The sequence below is a fragment of the Crocuta crocuta genome, unplaced genomic scaffold (genome assembly GCF_008692635.1).
Source record: "Crocuta crocuta isolate KB4526 unplaced genomic scaffold, BGI_CrCroc_1.0 scaffold189, whole genome shotgun sequence".
In the NCBI taxonomy this organism is placed as follows: Eukaryota; Metazoa; Chordata; class Mammalia; order Carnivora; family Hyaenidae; genus Crocuta; species Crocuta crocuta.
The window spans coordinates 2530463-2556752 of record NW_027551564.1 but is presented as its reverse complement, the minus strand read 5'-3'; the positions used below and the strand labels follow the sequence as shown (position 1 = coordinate 2556752).

The 26290-nt window shown below is 37.4% G+C and overlaps 1 protein-coding gene across 6 annotated transcripts in view; it reads right to left on the bottom strand.

The window, feature by feature from the left end:
• Positions 1-24645, bottom strand: part of RBM26 (RNA binding motif protein 26) — an 82217-nt gene extending 57572 nt beyond the window's left edge. For all 6 annotated transcript variants that reach the window (XM_077750055.1, XM_077750056.1, XM_077750052.1 and 3 more), the window contains exon 1: positions 24581-24645. In XM_077750055.1, the coding sequence (XP_077606181.1) occupies positions 24581-24639 (59 nt within the window). In that variant the 5' untranslated portion in view covers positions 24640-24645. The remainder of the gene's footprint in view (positions 1-24580) is intronic.
• Positions 24646-26290: the final 1645 nt, after the last annotated feature.

Below are 26290 nucleotides of genomic sequence, written 5' to 3'. Positions count from 1 at the left end.
CCCTTCAGAAGGTACAGCCTGATTCCCCACCCTTTGGGGAGTGGGCTCAATTTAGGTGCTTAACTAAATTTAAGCACTAAACAGAACAGCAGAAGTGACCGTATACCTTCTGAGACTAGGACATACAAGGTACTGTGACATCCTCCTTGTTTTCTTTCTGGATTCACCTCTGAAGAAATCAGCCGCCATTTTCCAAGGACACTCAAGCAGCCTTAAGGAGAGTATGATGTGGCAATGAAACAAGAGCTCCAGTCAACAGCCAGAGGACTGGGTCTCTTGCCAGTAACCACATGTGAGTGAGCTTGGGAGCTGATTCTACAGTCTCAGGTGAACCTTCAGAAGACTACAGAACTGATCTACAGCTTAACTGCAATCTCATGATTCTGAGGCAGAAATACTCGGCTCAGCTGCTCCTAATTTCCTGACACGGGAATGATAAATGTCATGAGCTGATAAATGTCTGCTGTGCTACTAAATTAAGTTTCAGGGTAATCTGTTAGTAACTGTAAGTCAACATTTCTCATAGATCTATAATGCTATTTATTTACAAAGACTTGAAATGGACTATTACCTAAACAAGAATAAAAAAAAAGTTTCAACGGTACATGATTTTTTAAAGACTTTTCCTTTGAAATTTACTTCAATAGACTACTTAAACCCTTTAAAAAATTAGACAAAATGACTTATGGCAGTTTTTTTTTCATGTTTTATCATAATAAACATAGAAATATTTATCTCTGTGATAAAATAAGCACAAAGAAATAGGACAAATATAATCTTATGATGTACCTATGGATACACTTAGATCCAGCAATCTGGTAATACTGCATGAGAGACCCTGAAACAATACCTATTCATGTTAAGTAACCTGAATAAGTACTGTCAACTAAACACTTACTTAACCAGACATCAAGCTAAACAAACATTGATTTGTTGGAAATCACTGTGATACATAATACTACCACTGTGCTATACTGTTTTATTGCAACTCTGGTTAATAAACCAATTCAGACTCTCTACAGAGTCCAAATGCTATAATTTAATTCAACACTGGATAGATTGTGGTGAATGTTCAACTTAATAATGGCCTTTCTAATGACTTAACTGTGACTTTATATTTTTCTTAACTAAACACCAAATCTATCTCATTGTCACTGAATTATTTTTCTAGGACATTTTAAGTCAATTAAAATTTTAGCAGCTAAAAATCTAGAAAAAGACCCTTGGGATTTCTGTATATTATGGTTTACAGGCTATAATTTTATAAAACAGCAGGACAGAATCATTTCTAAATAGTCATTACTCAACATCTTCTATAGGAAGCAAGTGAGTCAAATCAAATGTCAATAAAGATCACAACAACCACAGCAAATCCACTACCATACACAAAATTCTAAATGTTTGAAATAGTCTGAAAGGGCAAATTACTTTCTAAAATCTGTTAAGTTGTACATTACGGTAGAAGCAAGGTTTATAATTTCACATTTAACAGCAAAATGGGTAAATTTATACTTGAGAGGCAATTTTTCTTAAATCCTATAAGTCATTTCATATTTAAATATTTTTAAAAATAAAAAAAGGTATGTACTTGTAAATTACAGCTCAGTAAAAAAAAATAGCTGAACTACAGAGGTTTAGTAATATGCCACAAGGAGAAAATCAAAAAGAAAAGGCAAAATATGTGTTCTCTTTTCTGTTTTAATTAAATGTGCCAATGCTACGTCACCAGAACACCTTGCAATAACCTGCTATGCAAAATTAATGCAGTAAAAATGTTTAAATTGCCTAATCAAAAGAAAATCATATTAAGATAGTAAGGAGTTATTTAAAAACAAAAAAAGTCTCCATGGCAAGCAAGATTGTCTATGCGGTACTTTACTGCACCAGTTGCCACTGCTGATGACAGGTTTGCAGTCTGAATGAATGTATCTTCTCAGAGCTAGACTTTACCCTGTGCTATGTAACTAGCATTCCAACAACAATGAAAGAAAAGTGAGACTGAAATCTCCTTTCAGAACAGAAACACAAGACAAAGAAAGAACAAATTTTGAGAATGTTTAAGTACAAAGAAGAGTTAGTGACAGACTTCATCCCCATCTTAGAAAACAGGTCAAATTCCCCGATTCTATGTTCCATAAGTACTTCTCAACCCAGCAAGTACATAATCTGCCAATAAAACATCAAGTTAACCACAGAGCGCCCCAACTCCAATTACCCTTGTGTCTGTGTGTGTATGTGTGTGTTGGGGGTTGAAGAGGATTGGGTGGGCAAAACACCAAGAAAACATAAACTACAAAATAAAGCAGGCATGAGATATGATTTGCCAATACCACTTGTGGAAGGTGGAATGGTGGAAGGTGGAATGGAAGAGGAGCAACTAGGTATTTTCGTTACTAAGTCAAATGAGATGAAGTGTGAAGTGGTTAGGGAAAAACTTAAAATCATAAAGATGCAATAAAATAAGAAATCAAGTACTAAAGAGGACAGTACAGCTCTCCTATGCAATAAAGAGAGCCACAGCTTTCATTTCTAGGTACCACCTCTTACAAATACATAAGCAAACTCAAATGGATTCTTGGGAAATGACCAGAATGGTAAATGGGTATCATTATCAGATAGCTTACTAGGGATTCTCAGCCTGGAAAACTGAAATGTCAGAGAGAATCTGGTGGGTTTTCAAAAAATTGAAGGCCTATCACAAGAAAGATTACACTTATTCAATACATCCTCCATGGGATATAATTAGAACCAGTTAAGTGGAAGCAACAGATTTTGGCTTAAAATAGAGACAAACTTTTTTTTTTTTTTTTTTAATAACCAGAGGCCTCCCAAAGGCAGAATAAACTGCTTAGAAGAAAGGGAGTTTTCCATCATTAGAATGGTTTTGAGCTCAGGCTGAACAGCTCCTGCCAGATAAGCAGTGGAATGGACAGTAAATCCCTCACAAAACTGTAAGAGTTTAATTATTAGGTTTTTGTTCATGGAATATTGTGCAGATATACGAAATACAAGATAATACAGTATTGTTTTCAATTATGGACTTATAAATGTTAGCAATAAGAAAAACTAAGTTACCTGGCATTACAGATTAAATACATGCTATTATATAAGAGAATTTTATCAAAAACATACAACAATCCATATATAGAACTTCTTATTCACATATACAGCCTCTGGGCCTAACACAGCATCTAAGACAAAATAGTGAGACAGAGAAAGGGAATATGTTCAAATCTATATCTCATTAAATCAACAGCTTGCTTCCTATCAGGGATCCTTTCTTTTTCATCTTCATAAAGTACTGAGAATAACATGATTTACTGATTATCTTCCAAATATCACATTCATCTTTCAAAAATATTTAAGCACCTACTATGTAAGGCACTATTCTAGGTCCTGAGGATACAACTTTGAAAAAACTTAAGTTTCTGTTCTCACAGAAGTTACACTGAGGGTACAGGGAGGAAACACAATACATACACAGATATACACAACATACTGTCATGTAGACAAGTACTCTGAGGAAAAAAATGTAAAAGCATGGGGATAAAATATAGAGTAAAAGGAATGAAGGGAAGGAGGAGGAAGAAACAGGAAAGAAAGCGGAATGAATGAATACATATTAAGATCATCAGGAAAGGACCCTGATAAAGTAACATTAAGCAAGGATCTGAATCTAAACAGGGATCAAAATGCAGTACAAACAAGCTTTGCGCCATCTGGAAAAAGACAGCCGAGGCCGAGGGAACCCAAGAGAAAAGGCCTGGAGTGGATGCTTATTTGACATTTGAGGCACAGGAGGCCAGTGGAATGGAGCAAAGAGAGCATTCATGAACAACTGGATTTCTAATCTCTCACTTCTGTAAAGATTAAAAATTAACTGCTTCAGCGAGCTTTGACAAATTAAAAGTCCAGATCACTATGAAGCCGTTTAAACCAAAGATTTTAAAGACATAAAAGTAAAATTTTAACAGTCTTTGAATCTGTGTTAAGGATATAGTAATAATGAAAAGCATTAGCATGAATAACCATCTAAAGTCATTCTCTTCCAACAGTATCTGGGGAGGGAAGTACATACACTAAATAAGTTGGAGAAGTTAAAGCAATACAGAAAGTCAAATGTTAAAATAAAATCTCCCAGGGGTGCCTGGGTGGCTCAGTTGGTTGAGTGCCCAGACTCTTGGCTTTGGCTCAGGTGGTGATCTCACGGTTCGTGGAATGGAGCCCCGCATCAGGCTGTGCGCTGGGCGTGGAGAACTGCTTGAGATTCTCTCTCTCTCCCTCTCTCTCTCTCTGCCCCTCCCCTGCGAGTGCAGGCCCACTCTCTTTCTCTCAAAATAAACATTAAAAATAATAATAAAATATCCCAGAGGAACAGATTTTTATTAAGTAATAGTTTAAATAACATGAATCAAATTGCCCCAGATACAATGATTGTAATTAATCCTCGTAACACACTTTTCATATTAGTTTTTACTTTTTAATTTAGGAGTTTCAAAATAGTAATGACATATTAAAATTAAAAAAGCTACCTTTCTAGTACATTCTATCAATAAGAAGTTTGTTTTGTTTGCTCAAGTTTCTTGAGCAAGGCTTTAGAAATTCAAAGGAAGATAACTGAAGGAACTGAACCCAAGCTTCCATTTTCGGTAATCTTGAGAAGGTGTAGTTGGAGGTGGCAGTGGAAATTAAAAATTAAATTTAAATATGTTAACTCAGTAACTTCAGAAGACGGATATACACCCACGTCTGTTCCTACCAAATTTTCACTTTATATTCAAGAAAAATATCTAATTTGCATCAAAGTCATAGTTCTATAATTCTGTACCTAGGATTATCATTTAAAAATCCAAATCCCATTGCAACAAATATAATACATACACTGAAATACTCAATTGCTATAGTTTATTATACAGCTTCATTCAATTCAAATAAGGAGGCAAAAATAGAGTGTATGTAGTAATTAGCTACAGCAAAAACCTTTAAAGGAAAAAAACCTTTAAAGAAAGGTTGTTCTTTAAGAATTATCACACCTTCATTCTACAATATAAAATCACAATCGCAAAATAAGCATATCTAAACATGATCTATCCATGAGATCATACAAATCACTTATCACACTATATATAATTACAACACTGAAAACTATTCAGTCAGCTCTTTCATTTCCTATATTACCCCCAAGAAATAGCAGCAATACCTTAACAACAGTAGTTTTCAAACATTTTGGTCTCAGGATTACTTTACATGTTAAAAACTATACACAACTCCAAAGAGCTTTTATTTAAAAGGGGTACAGCCATCTGGGGCACCCAGGTGGCTTAGTTGGATGACTATCTAACTCTTGATTTCACATCTTATGGTTGTGGGTTCAACCCCCACATCAGGCTCTGCGCTGACAGTGCATGAGCCTGCGTTGGCTCTTTCTACCTCCCTCTCTGCCCCTCCTTCCCTGCTTGTGTGCACATACTCACGTGCTCGCTCTCTCAAAATAAATAAAAAACTTAAAAAAATAAAAGGGTTAAACATATTATAGATTTAAAACATCAAAAAAATAAGTGTAACAAATACATTTATATAAATATAAATCAAAAAATAAAATAACAAATCTACAATTGAACATAAATAGCCCTATGAGGGGTAATCAAAAGGAGGAATTTAATAAATGGGAAGTATAATGGTAAAGCTAACTTTAGGCATAGCTGGAGCCAGGAGTTCAAATGATGTCACCAAATGATGTCAGTGCAAAGAGCAATAGCTCAAATGGCAAACTGAGCACAGACAGGTATGGTTACTACATCTTGTCACAGAATTCTTTCTTAAAAGAAAAGTAGGACTGGAGCTGAGATGCTGATACAGAAGCCCACAACAAAATTCCACATTTTAGTACGTTTTACATTCCAACTCATGGAAGAACTGAGTTTTCTGGAAAAGGACTCTGGCCTCCAAAGGCCTCCCCTTCAATTACTTATTCACATTCTACCTACTTATAACCCAAATGTGAGGTTCTTCATTCCTTCAGTTACTAAGAAAAAAGAAGCTAGGAAATATTTTCTCTCATGACCAAGAGAGGCAGAATTATCCAAAAGGAATAGCACTAAGACTAGAAGTCAGAAAAACCTAGTTAACTGAACTTTAAAGTAATTCAATATGTAAATCTGAAAATTAAAAATTTTTCTCCCTATTTTTCAATAGCTATAGAATCCTCTTTTCTGAACACTTAATGAGCAAATTTTAACCCCTTCGGAGAGAGAGATAATAATGAAATTCAGCCAGGTAGAAACATTTTATAAATTCCTCCTTAATTGCCATAACTTAAGATCTATACATATTTCTATGACTATTAAATTGTTACTCTTGGTATGCTTAAACTGTTTCCCCTGTAGGGATTCTACAGAACTATGTCCACCTTTTCCCCAGACTCAACCACAATGTGTTAAGAAGTATCTACTAATTATGACATCACGTAAGGGTATACTAAATCGAGAGCATTACCAACAAAAACTCAAACAAAAAACAGCTCTCAGTTTAAGTCAAAACCAATTACGACCCATATAAAGGTGTACTAATAAGTTCAAAGATCTGTCACAGAAACAAAAGTCAATAAAACATCTTCTAACACCCTGCCAAGTCCCTCCTCGTGCCTTTGGCCCCTACACCCTCACCGCTGGCAGGGCCCTCATATACATTCAGTACACAAATCCCAAGAATGTCACCATCTGTTTGTACCTCCTACCAAAGTCCAAATTCAGGCATTTCACAACTCACTCGTAAGCTGTAAGAAAAAAACTAATATCTGTCTCCAAAATGTTACAATCTAATCAAATCTCTACACACCACAGTATCATTCTTTTAAAAAAAGATCTAATTAAGTTACTTCCCAGCTTTCTCTTCCCCAGTATTCCATAACCTAGTCCCCAAACGTCCAAACATTTCAGCATGGCAGTAAAATCTATTCTTACTCTGAAACCAACAAAGGCTAGCTAGATTCAAAAGACTCTTCCTAACCAAAATGAATAGTCTTAATTCCTCAGAGAACAGTTTTTCCAGTTTTGGCTATTTAATGTCACCAGAATGTCAAAACTTTAACACAATCCCATTTGAGAAGGTTCATGAAAAACTTCATAGACCGGTCACTTCAAGTTTATGAACAGTTTTCAAAATGGGATCTGTCTCTTTCACTGTCTCCTATGATAAAGAATTAAACTTTATAAAAAGTAAAATAAGAATTGGAGATATCATTATAAAAAATAATACAAACATATAACAGCCACATTGACAACTTCTTATACAATGCCCCAAAGAAGTCCTAAATTCCATATCTCAAAGTACTTTTCACATTTAAAACTATATTACAAACATCAGCATTATAGTGGCATGAGTCATTCACTTTTTCTCTCCTCTTCGCTTTACAACTAATTGGACATCCATAACCAAAGGAGGAAAAAAAAGTGCCTCTGCACAGGATACCAGGACACCTGAGAGACCTATCCATCTGTGCATCTGCAAGTGAGTGGACTGAACCAGAGAGGCTGCAACAACAGCAGAGGTGGTGGCGGCTGGTCCAGCAGCAAGCCAGAACAGCCTTTCTGGCAGAGGAGGTGGAAGGTAAAGGCAGGAGAATGGGGGTCTGCCAGACCATGCAGGCTGTAGCTGCAGAAACCAGCTGCTCTGGAGAGAGAGCACAGTGACCGGGAACAGGGGAAGGAAAGGGAACTAGGCAAAGAGAACTGAAGTATCTCCTGCTATCTGCCCAGGGGAGGAGAGAGGGGGGAGTAAGACTATAACCCATGGGCCTCTGGTGCCCACCCCCACCTGGAGGATTTCCCCAGCAGGCCCCCGGCATACCCGAAACCCAAGTGCTAAATCTACACCTCTCCCCAAGCTCTGCAGCCACCTTTGCTCCTTTTTCTTTTTCCTTTTAATGTTTACCATCCTAATGTGAGTCAGTTCTGGTAAGAGAAACCAAAGACCTGTGCTATAGTGCCACCTTCTGGAAAACAAATGAAGTCTCCTAATTACAAATCTGTTGAATTTTAAGAATCAAAGTAAACAAAACCTTGCCTAAAATAGAAAAGTGTTCACTACTTCAAATGGAGAAGCAGAGGCATTTCCTATCACAGTAACATGATATCACAAAAAGAAAATGATAATTTTCTGAACTCAAAGACATGAAATACCGTAATCTAACAGATAAAGAATATAAAATAGGCATTTTGAAGAAATTCAATAAACCACTAAAAAACTCTGAAAGGCAATAAATGATCACAGGAACAAAATTACCAAACAAAGGTATTTTGCCAGAAAGTTTAAAATTCTAAAAAAAAAAAAAAATTCTGGGGTAAAGAACTGAATATTTGAAGAATGAATCAGAATGCATTGGAAATAGAGCAGATCATATGGAAGAGAGAATTAGCACACTCAAGAGTAGAAATATAGAAATTATCCAGGTGGAAGGGGAGAAAGAACTAATAATTTTTTTAATGTTCATTTTAGAAAGAGAGACATAGACAGACAGACAGTGGGGGAGGGGCAGAGAGAGGCTCTGAGGCCAGCTCTGCACTGTCAGCACACAGCCCAATGCAGGACTTGAACTCCTGAACCGTGATATCATGACTGGTGCCAAAGCCTGACACTCAACCAACTGAGCCATCCAGGTGCCCCAGAACTACGATTTTTAAATGGTAAAAAAACCCTGGAGTTCCTGGCTGACTCAGTCAGTAGACTCCTGATCTCAGGGTCATGAGTTCAAGACCCACAATATAGGGTATCTCAAAAAAAGAGAGGGAGAAGGAAGCACAGAGTGTACTTAAATAATAGTTGAGAACTTTCTAAACCCAGGGAAAGAACTGGATACAAGTCCACAATGCTGACAAAACACACTATTTTACCAATACAAAAAGACCTTCTCTAAAACACATTACATGAAAACTGTCAAAAGTCAACAATAAAGAATTATAAAGGCAGCCCAGGGTAAAAAAAAAAGCAACCAACAAAGGTACACCCCTCATAAGGCTATCAGCAGGTTTCTCAGCAGAAACTCCATAGGCCAGAAGAGAATGGAATGACACATTCAGAACACTGAAAGATAAAAACAATCACCCAAGAATACTCCATTGGCAAAGTTATCTTTGAGCTATGAAGAAGAAACAAGTTTCTACCTTGGAAATGTTTTGTGTAACCTCATGGTAACCATAAAACAAAAATCTACAGAAGAGACACGAGACATAAAAAAACAGGAGAAAGAGCAAATCACCATGAAAACCAACTTACAGACAGAAACAAAAGGGAAAACAATCAAGGGAGAAACAAAATAACCAGAAGTGGCAGTAGTAAATCCCTACATATCAATAATTACCCTAAGAATAAATGCATTAACTCACCAATCAAAACATAAAGTGGTGGCACCTAGGGGGCTCAAGTCATTTGAGGGACTCCTGATTAGGTCATGATCTCATGGTTTGTGGTATCAAGACCTACACAAAGCCTGTCTGGAATTCCCATTCTCTCCCTCTGCCCCTCCCCTGGCATGGGTGTCTCTCTCTCTCAAAATAAATAAACAAATAAACTTAACAAAACAAAACACAAAGTGGCTGGATATATAAACAAAAACAAGACCCAACTACATGGTGCCAATAAGAGACTCATTCCACTCTAATGACATACAGGCTGAAAAGTGAAAGTACATAAGATGATATTCTAAGAAAACAAAATAAAACAAAACAAAACAAAGGTCGGCAGAGCTATAATACATTAAACAAAACAGACTTCAAGCCAAAAAGGGTAACAAGAGTCAAAGAAGGTCATTATATAATGATAAAGGGCTCAATATAGTAAGAAGATATAACAATAGTAATAAATATATACACTCCCAAGTTCTAAGCACTGAAATATATTAATTAAAACAGATCTTAAGACAAAAATACAGTAAGTAAATATAATGAACTTCAATATCCCTCTATGTGAAGGATAGATTATCAAGGCAGAACATCAACAAGAAAACACTGGAATGAACTACATTTCAGAACCAAGTGTACTTAACAGATATATAAAACATTCCATCCAACAGCAGCAAAACAAATATTCTTCTCAAGTGCACACGGAACATTCTCTAACACAGAGAATATGGTAGGCCAGAAAACAAATCCTGACAAATTTATGAAATCATACCAACTATCTTTTCTGACCATGATGGCTTGAAACTAGAAGTCAACAAGAGAAAAGTAAGATGTACAAATACGTGGAAACTAAGCAACACACTTCCAAACCACCAGGTCAAAGAAGAAACCAAATAGGAAATAAAAAAGTATCTCAAAGTAAATGAAATAAAAACACAATATGTCAAATATTGTGGGATGCAGCAAAAGCAGTTCTGAGAGGAAAACTTATAGCAGTAAATTCATATATTAAAAAATTAGAAATATCTCATATAAACAACCTAAACTGACACCTCAAGGAACAAGAATAAACTAAGCCCAAGTTAGCAGAAAGAAGAAAATGATAAGGATCAGAGTAGAAATAAATGGAAGAGAGACCAGAAAAACATTAGAAAGCATCAATGAAACTAAGACCTGGTTCTTTGAAAAGATAAACAAAACAGAGAAACCTTTAGCTAGACTAAGAGGAAAAGAAGTGAAGGCTCAAAACACAAAAATAAAATTAGAAATGAAAAAGTAGGCATTACAATTCATATTACAGAAATACATAAAACTTTAAAATACTACTATGAACAATTATATGTCAACAAATTACAGAACCCAGAAGAAATGTATATGTTCCCTAGAAACATACAACTTACCAAAACTGAACAGGAAAAAAACAGAAAATCTGAACAAATAATCAGTAAAGAGACTGAATCAGTAATCAAAAACTCCCAACACAGATAACTCCAGGACCAGGCAGTTTCACTGGAGAATTCTATGAAGCATTTAAAGAATTAACACCAATCTTCCTCATACTCTTCCAAAATAACAAGAATGAGGAAACACTTCCAAACTCATCTTATGAAGCTAGCATTACCAATACCCAAACTTGAAAACAATATCACACATACACACACAAAAAAACTACAGACTAATATTCCTAATGAATACAAATGCAAAATTACTCAGCAAAATATTAGCAAACCAAATTCAAGAACATATTAAAGGGATCATACATCATGACCAAATGGGATTTATCTGGGGAATGGAAGAATGGTTCAACATATCCAAATCAACAAATGTAATACATCAATAAAATGAAAAATAAAAATCACATGATCATCTCAATAGATGTAGAAAAAGCATTTGACAAAATACAACATCCCTTCATGATAAAAAATCTTAACAGAATGAGTAGAGAAGGGCCAGAACTCAACACAATAAATAAATACTATCATATAGGACAACCAAGATCAGAAATAACACAAGAATGCCCACTCTCACCACTCCTATTCAGTATAGTACTGAACGTCCTTGCTAAAGTAATTTAGCTAGACAAAAGAATAAAAAGCATCCAAACTGGAAAGTAAAAAGTAAAACTATTACTATTTTCTGATAACACGATTTTATCTACTTAACAAAACTCCAAAGACTCAACCAAAAAACTTCTGGAACTAATCACTGATTTCAGTAAAGTTGCAGAATACAAAATCAACATACAGAAAACAGTGGCATTCCTTTATACTAATGATGAATTATCTGAAAAAGAAAACCATCCCTTTCACAACAGCACCAAAAATAATAAAATACATAGGAATATATTTAACCCAGGAAGTGAAATATTTGTACAACAAAAAAAAACTATAAGAAGTCAAAGAAATAAATGGAAAGACATCCCATGTTCATGGTAGAAGGATTAATATAGTGAAAATGTCCATCATTGCCCAAAGCACTATAGCTCGTGCAATCCTGATAAAAATTCCAATGGCAATTTTTCACAGAAATAGAAAAAAGAAGCCTAAAATTTGTATGGAACCACAGAAGACCCTGAATAGTCAAAGCAATCTTGTAAAAAAAAGAAGAAAGCTAGAGACACCATACTCCCTGATTTCAAAGTATACTATGAGCTGTAGTAACTAAAACAGTGTGGTATTGGCATAAAAACAGACACACAGATAAACAGAATAGAACCCAGAAATAAACCCATGCACGTATAGTCAATTAATTTATAATAAAGAAGCCAAGAATTCACAATGGGGTAAGGATAGTCTATAGTCTACTGAACACCATTCAATAAATGGTGTTGGGAGGGGTACCTGGGTGGCTCAGCTGGTTAAGCATCAACTCAATTTCAGCTCATGTCACGATCTCATGGTTCACGGGATAGAGCCCCATATGTCCATCAACAAATAAATGGATACATATACACAATGGATTATTCAGCCACAAAAAAAGGAAGATATCTTCCCTTTTTTTGAGGACAATATGGATGGACCTTCAGCACATTACACTGGAATCTAAAAAAGTTAACTCCATAAAAGACAGAGTAAAATGATGTTTACCAGGGACTAAGGGTGGTGGGAGAGGGAAATAAAAGCGATGGTGTTTAAGGGTACAACTCGTAATGAATAGTAAACAGGCCCTGGAGACCTAATTTACAACATAATGAACACTGACAACAATATTGTACTGTAATTACATGATAAATACCACTATACTGGCAATCATACATATTAAAATACATAAATGTACCAAAATAACTCGCTTTATACCTTAAACTTACACAAGGTTACTCAGCAAATTCATTCAATTAAAAGAAACTGTATTACAAAGAGCAAAAAATGACCTGCTGAATTGCATATTTTAATGCTTATATGCAGAATTTGTAACTCTTCAATTATTTTTCATTTATAGTAACTTTTAAAGATTTGTATAAATGCTTTTTCATAACAACTTTTAAATTGCCAACAATGGAAGTTGCATAATCAATGGAAAAGTAATAATTAGAGAACGTGGGCACAGCAGCAGGGAGTGTAGGAATAGCAGGACACAGTAAGCTACAAAGTCAAAAACAGACCAGAATTTATACTGAACTATCATCTGTCCTTGTGTCACTTTGTAATCGGCTGAGGCAAGAAAACTAGAGAAATTACTTGCCACAATGTAGTACACAACTTCATAAAACAAGTTTATCTGAACTACTGGATTTAAACCAGTACCACCAAAAGCACACCTGGTGAAGCTTTCAAATATACATCTCTTAATGTTAAAAAAAAAAAAAAAAAGGCCTCCAACAGCCGTATTAGGTGACATCTGGAAAAGAATTCTTCTCTAATGAGGATGGGAGGGGGGAGGGGACAAAGAAAAAAGAGAAGGGAGGGAAGAAGGAGAGAGAGAATGAGAGGGAGGGAGAGAAAGGAAGGAAAGAATAAGGGAGAGAAAAAGAAACTACATACGGGAAAATGTTCATTGCAGAGTTATTTATAAAGAAAAAAAACCCTAGGAAATGAACTAAATGACAAACAAGATTATGATTAAGTAAACTATGGAAGAACTACTCAATAAAACTGGAATCAGCTGTTTTAAAAGTATAAAGACTACATATTAATATTAAAAGTGCTAGGGTAAGAAGTATGAAGAGGGCTTAAACTTTTCATTTCAAAGCCTTCAGGCAAGTTTTCTTTCTTGTAACTATGTACAGGAATTTAATACTTTAAGAAAATAAGTTAATTTTTTTAAGTTTATTTATTCATTTTGAGAGAGAGAAAGTGCTAGTGGGGAAGGGAGAGAGAGAGAGGAGAGTAAGAATCCCAAGCAGGGGTTCAAACTCACAAACCATGAGATCATGATCTGAAGCAAAGTCGGACACTGAACCAACTGAGTCACCTGGGTGCCCCATTAAAGTTTTTTTTTTCCTAAAAAGTAATGGCCCTGCTTACATAAAGCACTATAAAAACAAATCATATGGGCTCCTAGGTGGCTCAGTCAGTTAAGCATCTGACTTCAGCTCAGGTCATGATCTCATGGTTCGTGAGTTCAAGGCCCACATCAGGCTCTGTGCTGACAGATCAGAACCTGAAGCCTGCTTGAGACTCTTTGTCTCCCTCTCTCTGCCCCTTCCCCTCTTACATTCTGTCTCTCTCTCTCAAAAACTAACATTAAAAATTTTTTCAAAAGCAAATTATAGTATATTCACATAATGTAATACTATGGAGCCACTGGGGAAAAAATGAGGAAACTAGTTAAAAATATACTCATATGGGAGGATATGCAGTATCTGTTACCTGTAATATCAGTTATAGTAATGTATAAAATTATCCTATATTAAAAAATTACAGTTGACCCATGAACCAACAAGGGTTAAGGGTACCAACATCCACATAGTTGAAAATCTGTGTATAACTTTTGACTCCCACCAATCTCTGTTCCTTCTTTTTTTTTAAAGTAGGCCCCATGCACAGCAAAAGCCCAATGTGGGGCTTGAACTCACGACAACTGAGTTCAAGCCCTCACCTGAGCTGGACACTTAAGTAAATGAGCCACCCATGGATCCAACAAACCATGAGATCATGACCTGAGCTGAAACAGTCATTTAACGCACATCTGTTATCTATGATTATATGCTGTATGTTATCTATGATTATATACTGTATTCTTACAATAAAGCTAGATAAAAGAAAATATTAAGAGAGTTATTAGGAAAATACATTCACAATGCTGTAAAACATCCATGTATAAATGGACCATGCATTGTAAACCAGGGTTGTTCAAGGGTCAACTGTATATACTTACATAAACATAATACATGTATATTTTTATAAATATACAATTATGTGTTTATACATATAGGGATCAAGAAGGGGCTAGGAAGACTCATTTTTAGTTTATATTTCTATACTGTTTGAATTTTATTACAAGTATGTATTATTTTTAATTAAAAAGAAAAATTGTGTTAAATTAACTAGTCAGGACTAAAAATAGCATGGGCATTATTATAACTACACAGCATGCATTTGACAATGGAATACTACTCAGCAATAAAAACTACAGATATATGCAACAATATGGATAAATTTCAACACTGAGTAGTAAAAAGAAGTCTTGTTCAAGAGTACCTATACTAAAATTCCATTTATATGAAGTTCCGTAACAGGCAAAACTAATAATATATAGTAGGGGAAAAATCAGAACAGTGATGGTTTCTATGGGTAGATGGGAGCACGGGGAGGTGAATGAGGAAACTTTTCAGATGAGGCTAATGTTCTTTATTCTGATAGGGAATTGAGTTACAAAGACGTATGCATTGTCAAAGTTATAAAACAGTACACTTTAAGATCTGTATACAGTTTATATCAAAGTTTTTTAAAATTACAAATACTGAACTCTTATGATATACATGATAAGTATTTAGGGGTAAATTCACTGACATTTGCAATTTACTTTGAAATAAATCAAAGGATAGTGGCAAGTACACTAAAATGTTAACGGGAGAGGGGCGCCTGGGTGGCTTAGTTGGTTAAGCGTCCGACTTTCGCTTAGGTCATGATCTCGCGGTTCGTGGGTTCAAGCCCCGCGTCGGGCTCTGTGCTGACTGCCAGCTCAGAGCCTGGAGCCTGTTTCAGTCTGTGACTCCCTCTCTCTCTGACCCTCCCCTGCTCACACTGTCTCTCTCTCCCCTAGAAATAAATTAAAAAAAAAAAAATGTTAACGGGAGAATGTAACTGATGGGTATATGTGGGTGTGTCATGCGGTAAATATACACACTATAATAGTATTTGTCCAGTTCACCAATACAGATGGTTCCATTATGGGATATCCATTACACTGAAATACTATGCAGCCTTAAAAATAAAAACAAGACAACACTATTATGTATTACACAGAATGACATTCAAGTATAATACCAATTATGAAAGAAGAAGAAAGAATAATAAACATATTTGCTTGTATGTTGGTAAAATAGCTCAAGAAGAATCACTGAGTAACAGATCTCAAGTGAATTCCATTATTTCATATACACACACAATACTAAATATGACCGCCAGTTAAAAATAAACTTTTACTGGTCTGAGAAGATACTATTTGTAAACTGAAAAGGATTTTTCCACGGAGATGAGGTAGTGGGAGTGAGTGAGTGAGTAAGTCTGGTAGGGGAGGCCTTATACCATCTACTCATTTCTCTCATTCTCTAGTTTCTGGAGCTAAGGAAGCAGGAGAAGTAAAAAAATTCCTAGAAACCATTTAGCTCACGCCTGAATTAGTCATTATTGATATGTAGACACCAAACACTGGAATATCTTATTTTCTGTTTTGCTTATAATACTATCCCAGTCTCCTGATTTATGCATATAGAATAATTTTATTTGAGAAAAATAATTATAAGCCCAAGATAAGAAAGTGCTAAAACATACAGAAAATGCTACGTCCATTTTAACTAATCAGCATTCAGATGGAAAAGCCAAGTAGCTTTGCAGCAATGAAATGTGGTAATGAGAGTCAACTCAACAAATGTTAAAGGAATGAAGACAATGAAAAATATTTTAGCCAATAATTAATTATAGAAAAACTCTTATACAAGCTGTAAAATTCATTAGACTAGAATTACCATTTATTAATTCTTCTCCAAGCAGCTCCATGGAGGCCAGCAGCTTGTACATAACAGTATTCAAAAATACTGAGTAAATGTCATTAATACTCTACAGTATCCTTTCCCCCAAAAGAAAAAATCACTTAAGCTTTACATAATCTGAAGATGCTATGAAATAAAACTTCTATTTCTCTATAGAGAAATAGACCCAGAGATTAGTAACTTTTCGAACTGCTCACATATCTGCTGCTCTGAAGTAAAATTCTAGTTAAAGTATGGTACATTCTCTTTTTTTAAGCTTATTATTTTGAGACAGAGAGAATGAGAATAAGTGGGGGGAGGGGCAGAGAGAGAGGGAGATAGAGAATCCCAAGGAGGCTCCACAATGTCAGCACAGAGCCTGATACAGGGCTTGAATTGACAAACTGTGAGATCACGACATCAGCCTAAATCAAAACCTTAACAGATTGAGCAACCCAGGCGCCCCTAAAGTATGGCAGATTTTATAGTTTACACTTCTTTCTGCTTAGGTTATGATTATATACACTACAAATCTCAACCAGTACATTTAACATACCACACACAAGGCACTGTACTGGGTGCAGTACACAGCAGGAAGACATTTAAATTGTAAGACTTGGAGTTTACTTTCAAGAACCTGAGATTCCAATAATGAAGCTAAAATAAGTAATAATTACTAAACAAGTGTGTAAGTGACGACTGTCATAATTCATGCAAACTAGTGCTAGGAGGAGAGTCATGTCACTCTTTCCAAATGAATGGATAATATAAATAATAACTCTAAGAACTATAAATAGCTCTTTCTGGAACAACTAGGATCACCCTTGACCTTTGATTTCAACATATATAAGTGAAATGGAGAAACGCAGTATATCATAATCTACAACAAGGCTCTGAAATCAGACTATCTGGTTTTGAAGCCTATCTCCATCATTTATTAGCTATGAATGAAGCATATTACTTAATCTTCCTAAGACTCAATTTCCTTATATTTAAAACTGAGTAACAGAATCTAGCTCACACTCAACGAATACACAATGATTAGTGTATGACAAGCACTCAATGAAAGTTACATTCTAAAAGTTCAGAAAAGGGGACAATATAAACAATGTGATACAGAATCACAATGAAAAGTTCTACCTTGCTGAAATTAAGACTCTCAAAAAAAAATAGGAAGATACAAACTTGAAAGATAAGCAGATTACTGTATATGCTTGAAAGCCAAGTCAAAATGTATGCCATTTACTTAGGAGTGCTAAAGATTTTGATCAGACAAAAGAATATAAACAAGGTTGGGCATAAAGGATGGAACTAGAGGGGAGAAAAAACCCAAAGGATTAGATACAGAGTGCGAGACATCCTACTGAGCAATGTCATTAGTAAGAATTATTTTAAAAAAGAGAAAGGGCGCCTGGGTGGTTCAGTCAGTTGAGCTGAGCAGCTGACTTTAGCTCAGATCATGATCTCACAGTTTCATGGTCCCTGAGTTCAAGCCCCGCGTTGGGCTGAATGCTGACAGCTCAGAGCCTGGAGCCACTTCAGATTCTGTCTCTCTCTCTCTCTCTTTTCCTCTGCCCCTCTCCCACTTGCACTCTGTCTCTCTCTGTCAAAAATGAATAAACACTGGGGGCGCCTGGGTGGCTCAATTGGTGAAGCATCCAATTTCAGCTCAGGTCATGATCTCATGGTTCGTGGGTAGAGCCCCATGTCGGGCTCTGTGCTGACAGCTAGCTCAGAGCCTGGAGCCTGTTTTAGATTCTGTATCTCTCTCTCTGACCCTCCCCTGTTCATGCTGTCTCTCTCTCAGAAATAAATAAAACATTAAAAAATTTTTTAAATGAATAAACATTGAAAAAAATATATATAAAAAAAGAGAGAGCCTAATAATTAACTGATGGGGGAAAGGAATGAATTAAGGAAAAGCCAAAAAATAAAATCCCAACCCTGGAAAATCTGAGGAAATGAAATGGAAATTAGTGAATTCAGAGAACATTTATTTTCAGAAATGTAGTTTGAAGTTCAGATGGGAGAACCAGGTGGACATTTAGTTAGCAACTGGAATAAGAGGTTAAGGTCTGAAGAGTGTTCATGTCTAAATGTAAATATGTGGGGCGCCTGGGTGGTTCAGTCGGTTAAGCGTCCGACTTCGGCTCAGGTCATGATCTCAGTTCGTGGGTTCAAGCCCCACATCAGGCTGTGTGCTGACAGCTAGCTCAGAGCCTGGAGCCGGTTTCGGATTCTGTGTGTGTGTGTCTCTCTCTCAGAAATAAATAAAGCATATAAAAAAATTTTAAAAAATAAATGTAAATATGTGAAAAAGTAATGTAGAAACTAGAAGTTCTCTTGGAAAAACTCTGAAATTCAATGCAAATGTGTATACAGCACACGAAATATCCTAAGAAAGTCTTTAATCAAACGTTTGGACTCTTACACACACACACACACACACACACACACACACACACACACAGTTTTAAGAACCACTGGCACAAATTTAATAGAAATATCCATGGAAATGAATGTGAATGAGATGACAGGAGTTGAAATAGTTGAGGGAAAAAAGGCATGGAAACAGAACCTGAAAAAATACAATTAAAAGGCAAGAAAAAGAATTAAAAAGGATAGAGTTTATTTGCAAAGAAAGAGAAGCAAAGTATTAGGGAGATTCAAGATATGTGAAATTAAAAAGGCAGCATCAACATTGTTTAATGTTACACATATAGGACAAAGAATATAAAATTTATATAAAGTCTCTACATTTAATAAGCATAAATTGGTAACACTGAGGTAAGCAATTTTGTCTGAATATAAATAGAAACTATATGACAAGGGATTAAGAAGTAAATAGTTGGGGCAAAGGAATGAAAAAATAATGATTACTATTTCTAGATTTACTAGTAAAAAGAAAAGCAAGCTAGCATGAAAGTGACTAGAAACATGATTTTATTTTTTATTTTGTTTTTGCTGCTACTGTTGCTGAGTTATTCTTCCTTAAAATCTAGGATATGGACTTTCTATGTCCAGAAGTGTCTGTAAAAAGAGAAAGATCAAAGTAGGGAAACAGGAATAAAGTTCAGGGGCGAAAAGACCACCTTTCAGTTCTTCCTGTAAAAGAAACAAAAGTAATTTCAATGTGGTGAGAAAGGTATAGGTAACAAGTGTGAGTGAAGGGGAAAGACTACAAAAACTCCCAAAGAGTTTTCTTACACTGTAAAAGCACTGGTAACCATGATGCTTTAAAACTCTATTCCTTTATCATTGCAGCCAGTATTATGAAAATGTAACAGTGAAAAGCACATACAGTAGCAGGAAAGAATACACTGTCTAGTAGTAAATTAAGAACATAGCTTTACAGTCAAAAAAGCCGGAGTTTAAATTACTGTTCAGTCACATGGTATAGCTAGCTGTGTGACTCTGGACAAGTACCTTAACTTCCTGTTTCAGTGCCCCAGTGTCATCACCTGCAAAATGGAGGTAACAGCAGTGCTTACCTCATAGAACTTGGAAGTAATACGAAAACTTTCAACAATGTGTGCAAACACAGTTGGGTAGTGGCAGTGATAATAGTAACAGTAGCAAGTAATGTAACCTATTTGTGTTTAATCAAGCAGTATGTAAGGAAGGTTGGAAAGGGTAAACTCGTAAAAATGTGTCTCAAATGCTTTCAACTACAGAAGGAAAGAAGTATAATTCTCCCCATTATTCCAGTAAGAAAGGAGGAAGTTCATTTGCTAAATTACCCAGTAAGTGGCAGACTGAGATGTGAACACTAGTCCACGTGGATCAAAGCTTGGCTTCTTTCCACTATGCATTACCTCCACGGCACTACACAGCAGCAGGAGCACAAAACTAGGCATTCTGTTAGCCTCACAAAATTGGGGTGCATCGTTAAGTCTATCTGCCTCTCCACTTTTTGGAAAAAAAAATTTTAAATTAAGGAGTTTTTTATTTTGACTTGATTTTAAGGCTTCCTTCCAGCTAAAAAAAGTCCATGATTTTATTAAATAACCATACTTGATGATGAGTAAACTCGTAAAAAGTCTTAAAATACAGAAAATCTTTTCTGTTTAGAAAACAAACAGAAAAATTAAACAAACAAAAAAAGCCTTCATTTTTTTCCCCCAGGACTTCACATTAGCAAAATGAAATGAATGTTAGAGAAAAGACCAACATCAAATTTTATTTTATTAGCAAGATGACTAAGCAAATGTTTAAGAGAACAAAAATATCAATCTTAAGTATTTTAAGATGCCAATTTTAACACCTACATTTTCAATAAATTATGTTAAAAAAAAAAACCCACAAAACCCAAAGCTCTGACATATCTACAGACCTTACAATCACATTAAATGTAGGTTTGCCAACTTTCATTTCATGCCAAAACAGTGCAACCAGGCTGAGTTTTGTGTTTGTTTTATGTCAATCTGAAAACTCTCCGGCTTCTAAAACCCTTCACTGGATTCCCACTATCCTTCAATTAACATCCAAATTCCTTAACATGACTCAACAAAGTCCTGAATGTTCTGGCTCCTCTCTCTGAGCTATCCACTGCTATTCTTCCCTTTGCTCCCCCCAACCCCCCAGCTTTTTTCAACCCCCCCAGGACCCTTTTTTTCTTCCATTTTTGCGTTTTCATACAATCTGTTTTTCAAAACCTGCAATGCTTTCACAGTTCTCCATTCCCCTCTTTTCGCCCCCGTAAACTGCTCTTCATCCTTGCAAGCTAAGATCAAATGTTACCATATCAGCAAAGCCTTTCCTGACCTCCCAGACGTATATTTTGACAGCACTCTGGACTTCGTAATACTAGCTGGCCGTGTAATTATTTGTTCAACATGTCTTCCCTGCTAAGTGGTGAACAATATGAAGACGGTCATTTCAGCTCATTTCCCACTATCCCTAATATATCTAACACACCGGTGGGTACACAAAGTAGATTAAGTACCCAATGTTTGCTGAATTAACTTTCAAAATGCAGAGGAAGTCCAAAACCATGAGATACTTTGCTAGCACAAGTACCTAGAAAGTTCCATACAAGTTCTGAGTTACATCTTACCCTTGGTCCTTCAAATGTTCTCCTTCAAACAGGTGCTATTTGACAATCATAATTTTAAAGTAAAACAAAAAAAATCCTTTCAGATAACAAACACATCTAAAAGTTTCACAAAACCAAGGTTAGAAACCACAAGTCTTAAATAATTGGAATTAGCTTTAAAAGTCACCAAGAACTCATCTGAAAGGCAATTAAAGGGACAGGAACTTGGATAAGGGCTCAATTTTACCACAGCAAGTATGTTATGAAAGGACCAATTCCAATTCCTACCACTGTTTAAGCTGTACTAGCTAGCAGTGCCTTATTTATTCTACCAGTAATGACTACAGTGCTACAGGCATCTGAGTAGGCTATACAATACCTGACACATGCTTTATTAAAACTGAATGAAAATCACAAGCATATACACTAAGTAACTATAAGTAACCTTTAGGTTATAACATAAAATATAGAGATACTAAGTCACTAAGTTGTATACCTAAAGCTAATGTAACATTGTATGTAACTCTATTTTTTAAAAAGTTTTTTTAAAAAAGGAATGCTATTTCAACTTAAAACATTTTAAGTTTTCTATCCACCTACTACCTATTGAGTGCTAATTACAAACCAGGCAGTGTTCTAGGAAAGATCTTAATATATACTCGTTATTTCCCCCATACAGATGAGGAAACGGGAGGCACTGAGTTAAGTAACTTACCCAAGTTTAAACAGCTGGTAAAGTGGCAGAGGTAATATTCAAAGCCAGCCATTCTGGTTCCAGAGTTTGTCCTCTCAAACTCACTACACGACACTGTTGCACACTGTCTCTTCATCTACTGAAATCAGGCTTCTATCTAGACCACCCCACTTCAACGAAACTATTTTGCTAAGGTTACCAATGACTTCTACCTTTCCAAACTAAAGGGCCACTTATCTTTAAATTCATCTTTTCGTCCATTCTGCAACATTCCATCAAGTTGACAACTCACCTCTTCTGTCATTCACTTCTTTAGTAACAACCTCAACTTTCTACCTCAAACCTGGGCCCTCCTTTCTTTCCTATCAACACATTCTTAATTAGGAAATCTCCCACAACTCCATAGTTTCAAATACTACCTGACTACCCCAGATTTCTCCAGTCCTCACCTGAGTTCTAGACTCATAACCCAACAACCTATTTGACATCCAACTTAGACGTCTAACACCTTATACTTAGAGATCAAAACCAATCATCTTTCCTCCTCCCCCCAATGTGTTCTCCCATCCTACTCTATCATCATCTATCCAGTTGCTAACTTCTTAGTCATTATTCTTGATTTCCCTTTCCCTCGTCTCCCACATCCAATCCGTATCAGCAAGTTCTGTCATATCCATTTATAAAACATATTTTGTTCTGTTTCCGCTACCATTCTAACACAAACTACTTACATTTCTGCTACAATGCCCTTCAGAACAGCCTCCTTACTTTGACACTTGCCCCCTTAACCTCCACAAAGCAGGCAGAATTAAAACAACATCAAATCAGGGATGCACGGGTGGCTCAGTTGGCTAAGCATCCGACCTTGGCTCAGGTCATGATTTCATGGTGGTTTGTAGGTTCAAGCCCCCAGTTGGGCTCTGTGCTGACAGTTCAGAGCCTGGAGCTTACTTCATATTCTGCATTTCCCTCTCTCTGTCCCTCCTTGCATGCGCGCACGCTTTCTCTCTCTCTCTCAAAAATAAACAAGAAAGACCAAATCAGTCCCTGCCTGCTTTAAATTATCTAAAGTCTTCTCCTCATAAATGAAATCCTAGCTCTTGACCATGGCCTAGAAAATCCTACATAATTTGGCCCCTGCCAACTTCTCTAATTTCATGTCTCTCCATTTTCTCCCCATCCCCATCACAAGGTTCCCTGCAGCCACATTTCCTTCCTTCTCTTCCTGGAACACACTGTGATCACATCTGCTATGGGGTCTTTGCACCTGCTGTTCCTTCTGCAAGGAAAAGTCTTTCTCCAGACTGACACAGATGGTTCCTTCTCCTAAATGCTGCTCAAACGCTACCTCCTGTGAGAAGCCTTCTAACCACCCTTTTATAAGATCCCCTATTATTACAACCATCATTCCTATTTTTATCTGAAGTTATTTTATTTAATATTCCTTTATTATTGTCTTGTCAACTTTGGAATTTAAAAGCTCTATCACCAAAGCCTCCCACAGTACACAGTGGGCACTTAATAAACTTATTAAATGAGTAGTTTTCCCTATTTCATTTTAAGTTGTTTACTGTAAATCAACCACTTTTGATAAGGCACCTGGCCCAACCTGTATTTTCTATGTACTAAAAGACAAATCCTTAAAACACTCATTTTTTCCAATCTAAAACATTCCGGCACTCTTAACACACACACACACACTCCATCTACAGCAACCCACTTAAAACTGCTAAATATTCCATATGGATAGATAACATTTTGTTCCTCCTCGCCAAGCTAACAAACGTGTAGGTGAGAAAAGGGAATCTTACTGGGTACCTTAGCACCTGTTACATCTTCAATCGGTTAGAAGAGGTGCGGAGGAGCCAGATAGCACATGGGAAACGTGGCCTTTCTTTCAGGGACTACATTTATTTAAAACGTGAGTGGCTAGCACTACAACTCTTCTAATCCCTAATAAGGGCCATTCACTTCACTTAAAGAAACAAGGTATATTAGTCTGTGGGCAAGACGTTATGATTGGATTCACTAAAGGAAAAGAAACCGATTTGAGGGCCCCTCGTCAAATGTGTGTGTAGCTTGGAGTCGATCTACATATAACGGGAAAACAAGCGAAGAAGATACCAGTTCCATAACCAACTCAGTGATAATATAAAGGTCAGCTCAGGCTCTCCTAAACGTGGGAGCGAGGACGGAAAAGGAGGAGAAACAAAAAACCGCTTTGGCCTCCATCGTAAGCACCTGGGGGAAACTGCACAGATCTAGGTGTCCGCCTATCTCCCACTTCTATCCCTGCAAGGAGATAGCCCCCGGATACTCACATGGGCTCGAGAGTCTTGCTGAGCCAGGACTTGAGTGCCTCGAAGTTTTCAATGATCATTTTAGACACCNTGCTACAGCAGCCGCTGCCCCCGCCCCCTCCTCCGCGCGCCACCCGCGTGGGCCGCGGTGGGAGGCGCCGGTGGCAGGTTCCCGCGAGCCCGGATCGGCGAACAGCTCTGCGGGTACCGTCGCAGGCCGCGAATCCACGGGGCGCCAGGAGCTCCCCGTCCCCGGACCCCGGCCCGGGCTGAAGCAGCAACGGTTTGCCCGGGCCCTCCCCCTTCCCTCCACCCAAGCAAATCTTCTTGGATCGGGAGGTCGACACACGCCTAGATCGGGCTTTCTCTCAGCCTCGCAACCAGGTGGTGTTGGCAATGCAGAACAGGCAAAAGTGAAGAAAGCGAAGACGAAGGGCAGCTCAATGGGAACGATTCGGGGGGTCTTCCCGGCTCCCAGCACCCCCAAGAAGATGGCTGCCGATAAATCTCGCGAGAATTGATGAAGTCTCGCGGTGGTTCCCGGAGCCTGCTGGGAAGAGACGTAAGCTCGTCTTAGAGCTCGTTGGGCGAGTGCGGTACTTCGGTATTTTGCGTATTTGCGTCGTTTGAGGCCTTTGTTCCTTTTCACGCTTTGGTCCTCTTACCGAATAAAAACTTTATTTTTATACACAGAGGGAGAGGTCTCTGACTTCAGAAACAGCGGGAGCCCCACTTCGTCCTATGTATACACGGCCGTGGCGCATCAGCTGGAACGAACCTGCGGACTGGAGCGCTCCTTGAGAGCGTCTACACGCTGTGCGAGATCGCACGGCGGCCAGTGGTTTCCAGGTGTGCTGTCCTGCCTCCGCCGTTTATCTCAGTGTCCTGCATTACCGTATAGTGTGTGCTGTGGTGTGGACAAGGTTGGGAAGCACAGGCTGGTGTAATCTAACCCTCTGAAACTTCCAGAGGTTTAGTGGCTTGTCCAAAAGTACTCAACTTGGGGGCGCCTGGGTGGCCCAGTCGGTTAAGCGTCCGACTTCGTCTCAGGTCATCATCTCTCGGTTCGTGGGTTCGAGCCCCGTGTCGGGCCCTGTGCTGACAGCTATCTCAGAGCCTGGGGCCTGTCTTCGGATTCTGTGTGTGTGTGTCTCTCTCTCTGACCCTCCCCTGCTTACGCTGTCTCTCTCTCAGAAATAAAACATCAAAAAAAAAAAAAAAAAAACTCAACTTGATGGTAGAGCCGTAATGATTTAGGGATGCCCCTAAACAAAGGTGAGATAACCCTGTCAGTTCTCAAACCGTTTTCAAGCATCTGTAACTTCAGACTTTCCCAGCTAAAGATAAGAACAGTGTGTTTTTAATTCTCTTCGCGTACAGCCGATTCAGCCACAGATAAGGAAAATAAATAGTATCAAAAGAGAGAGCCTCCATATCAGCAGCCTAAATTAACTTCCCTTCCCAGGAAGTTTGCTGCCTGAGTTGTTCTATTTGCTATTATTCACTGTCATTAAGGTGCTAGGTGGAGGCGGGGGTGGGAGTGGTGCGCCTGGGTGGCTCAGTCTATTGNCCACAAACCGCGAGATCATGACCTAAGGGAAAGTCGGACGCTTAACCGACTAAGCCACCCAGGCGCCCCAAAATAATTTTTTTTTTAAAAAGAGACTAGGTGGGATTTTGCAGAAAGTCTAGTGCCTGTAAAACTATAGTGAAATGAAAATAATTCGCAGT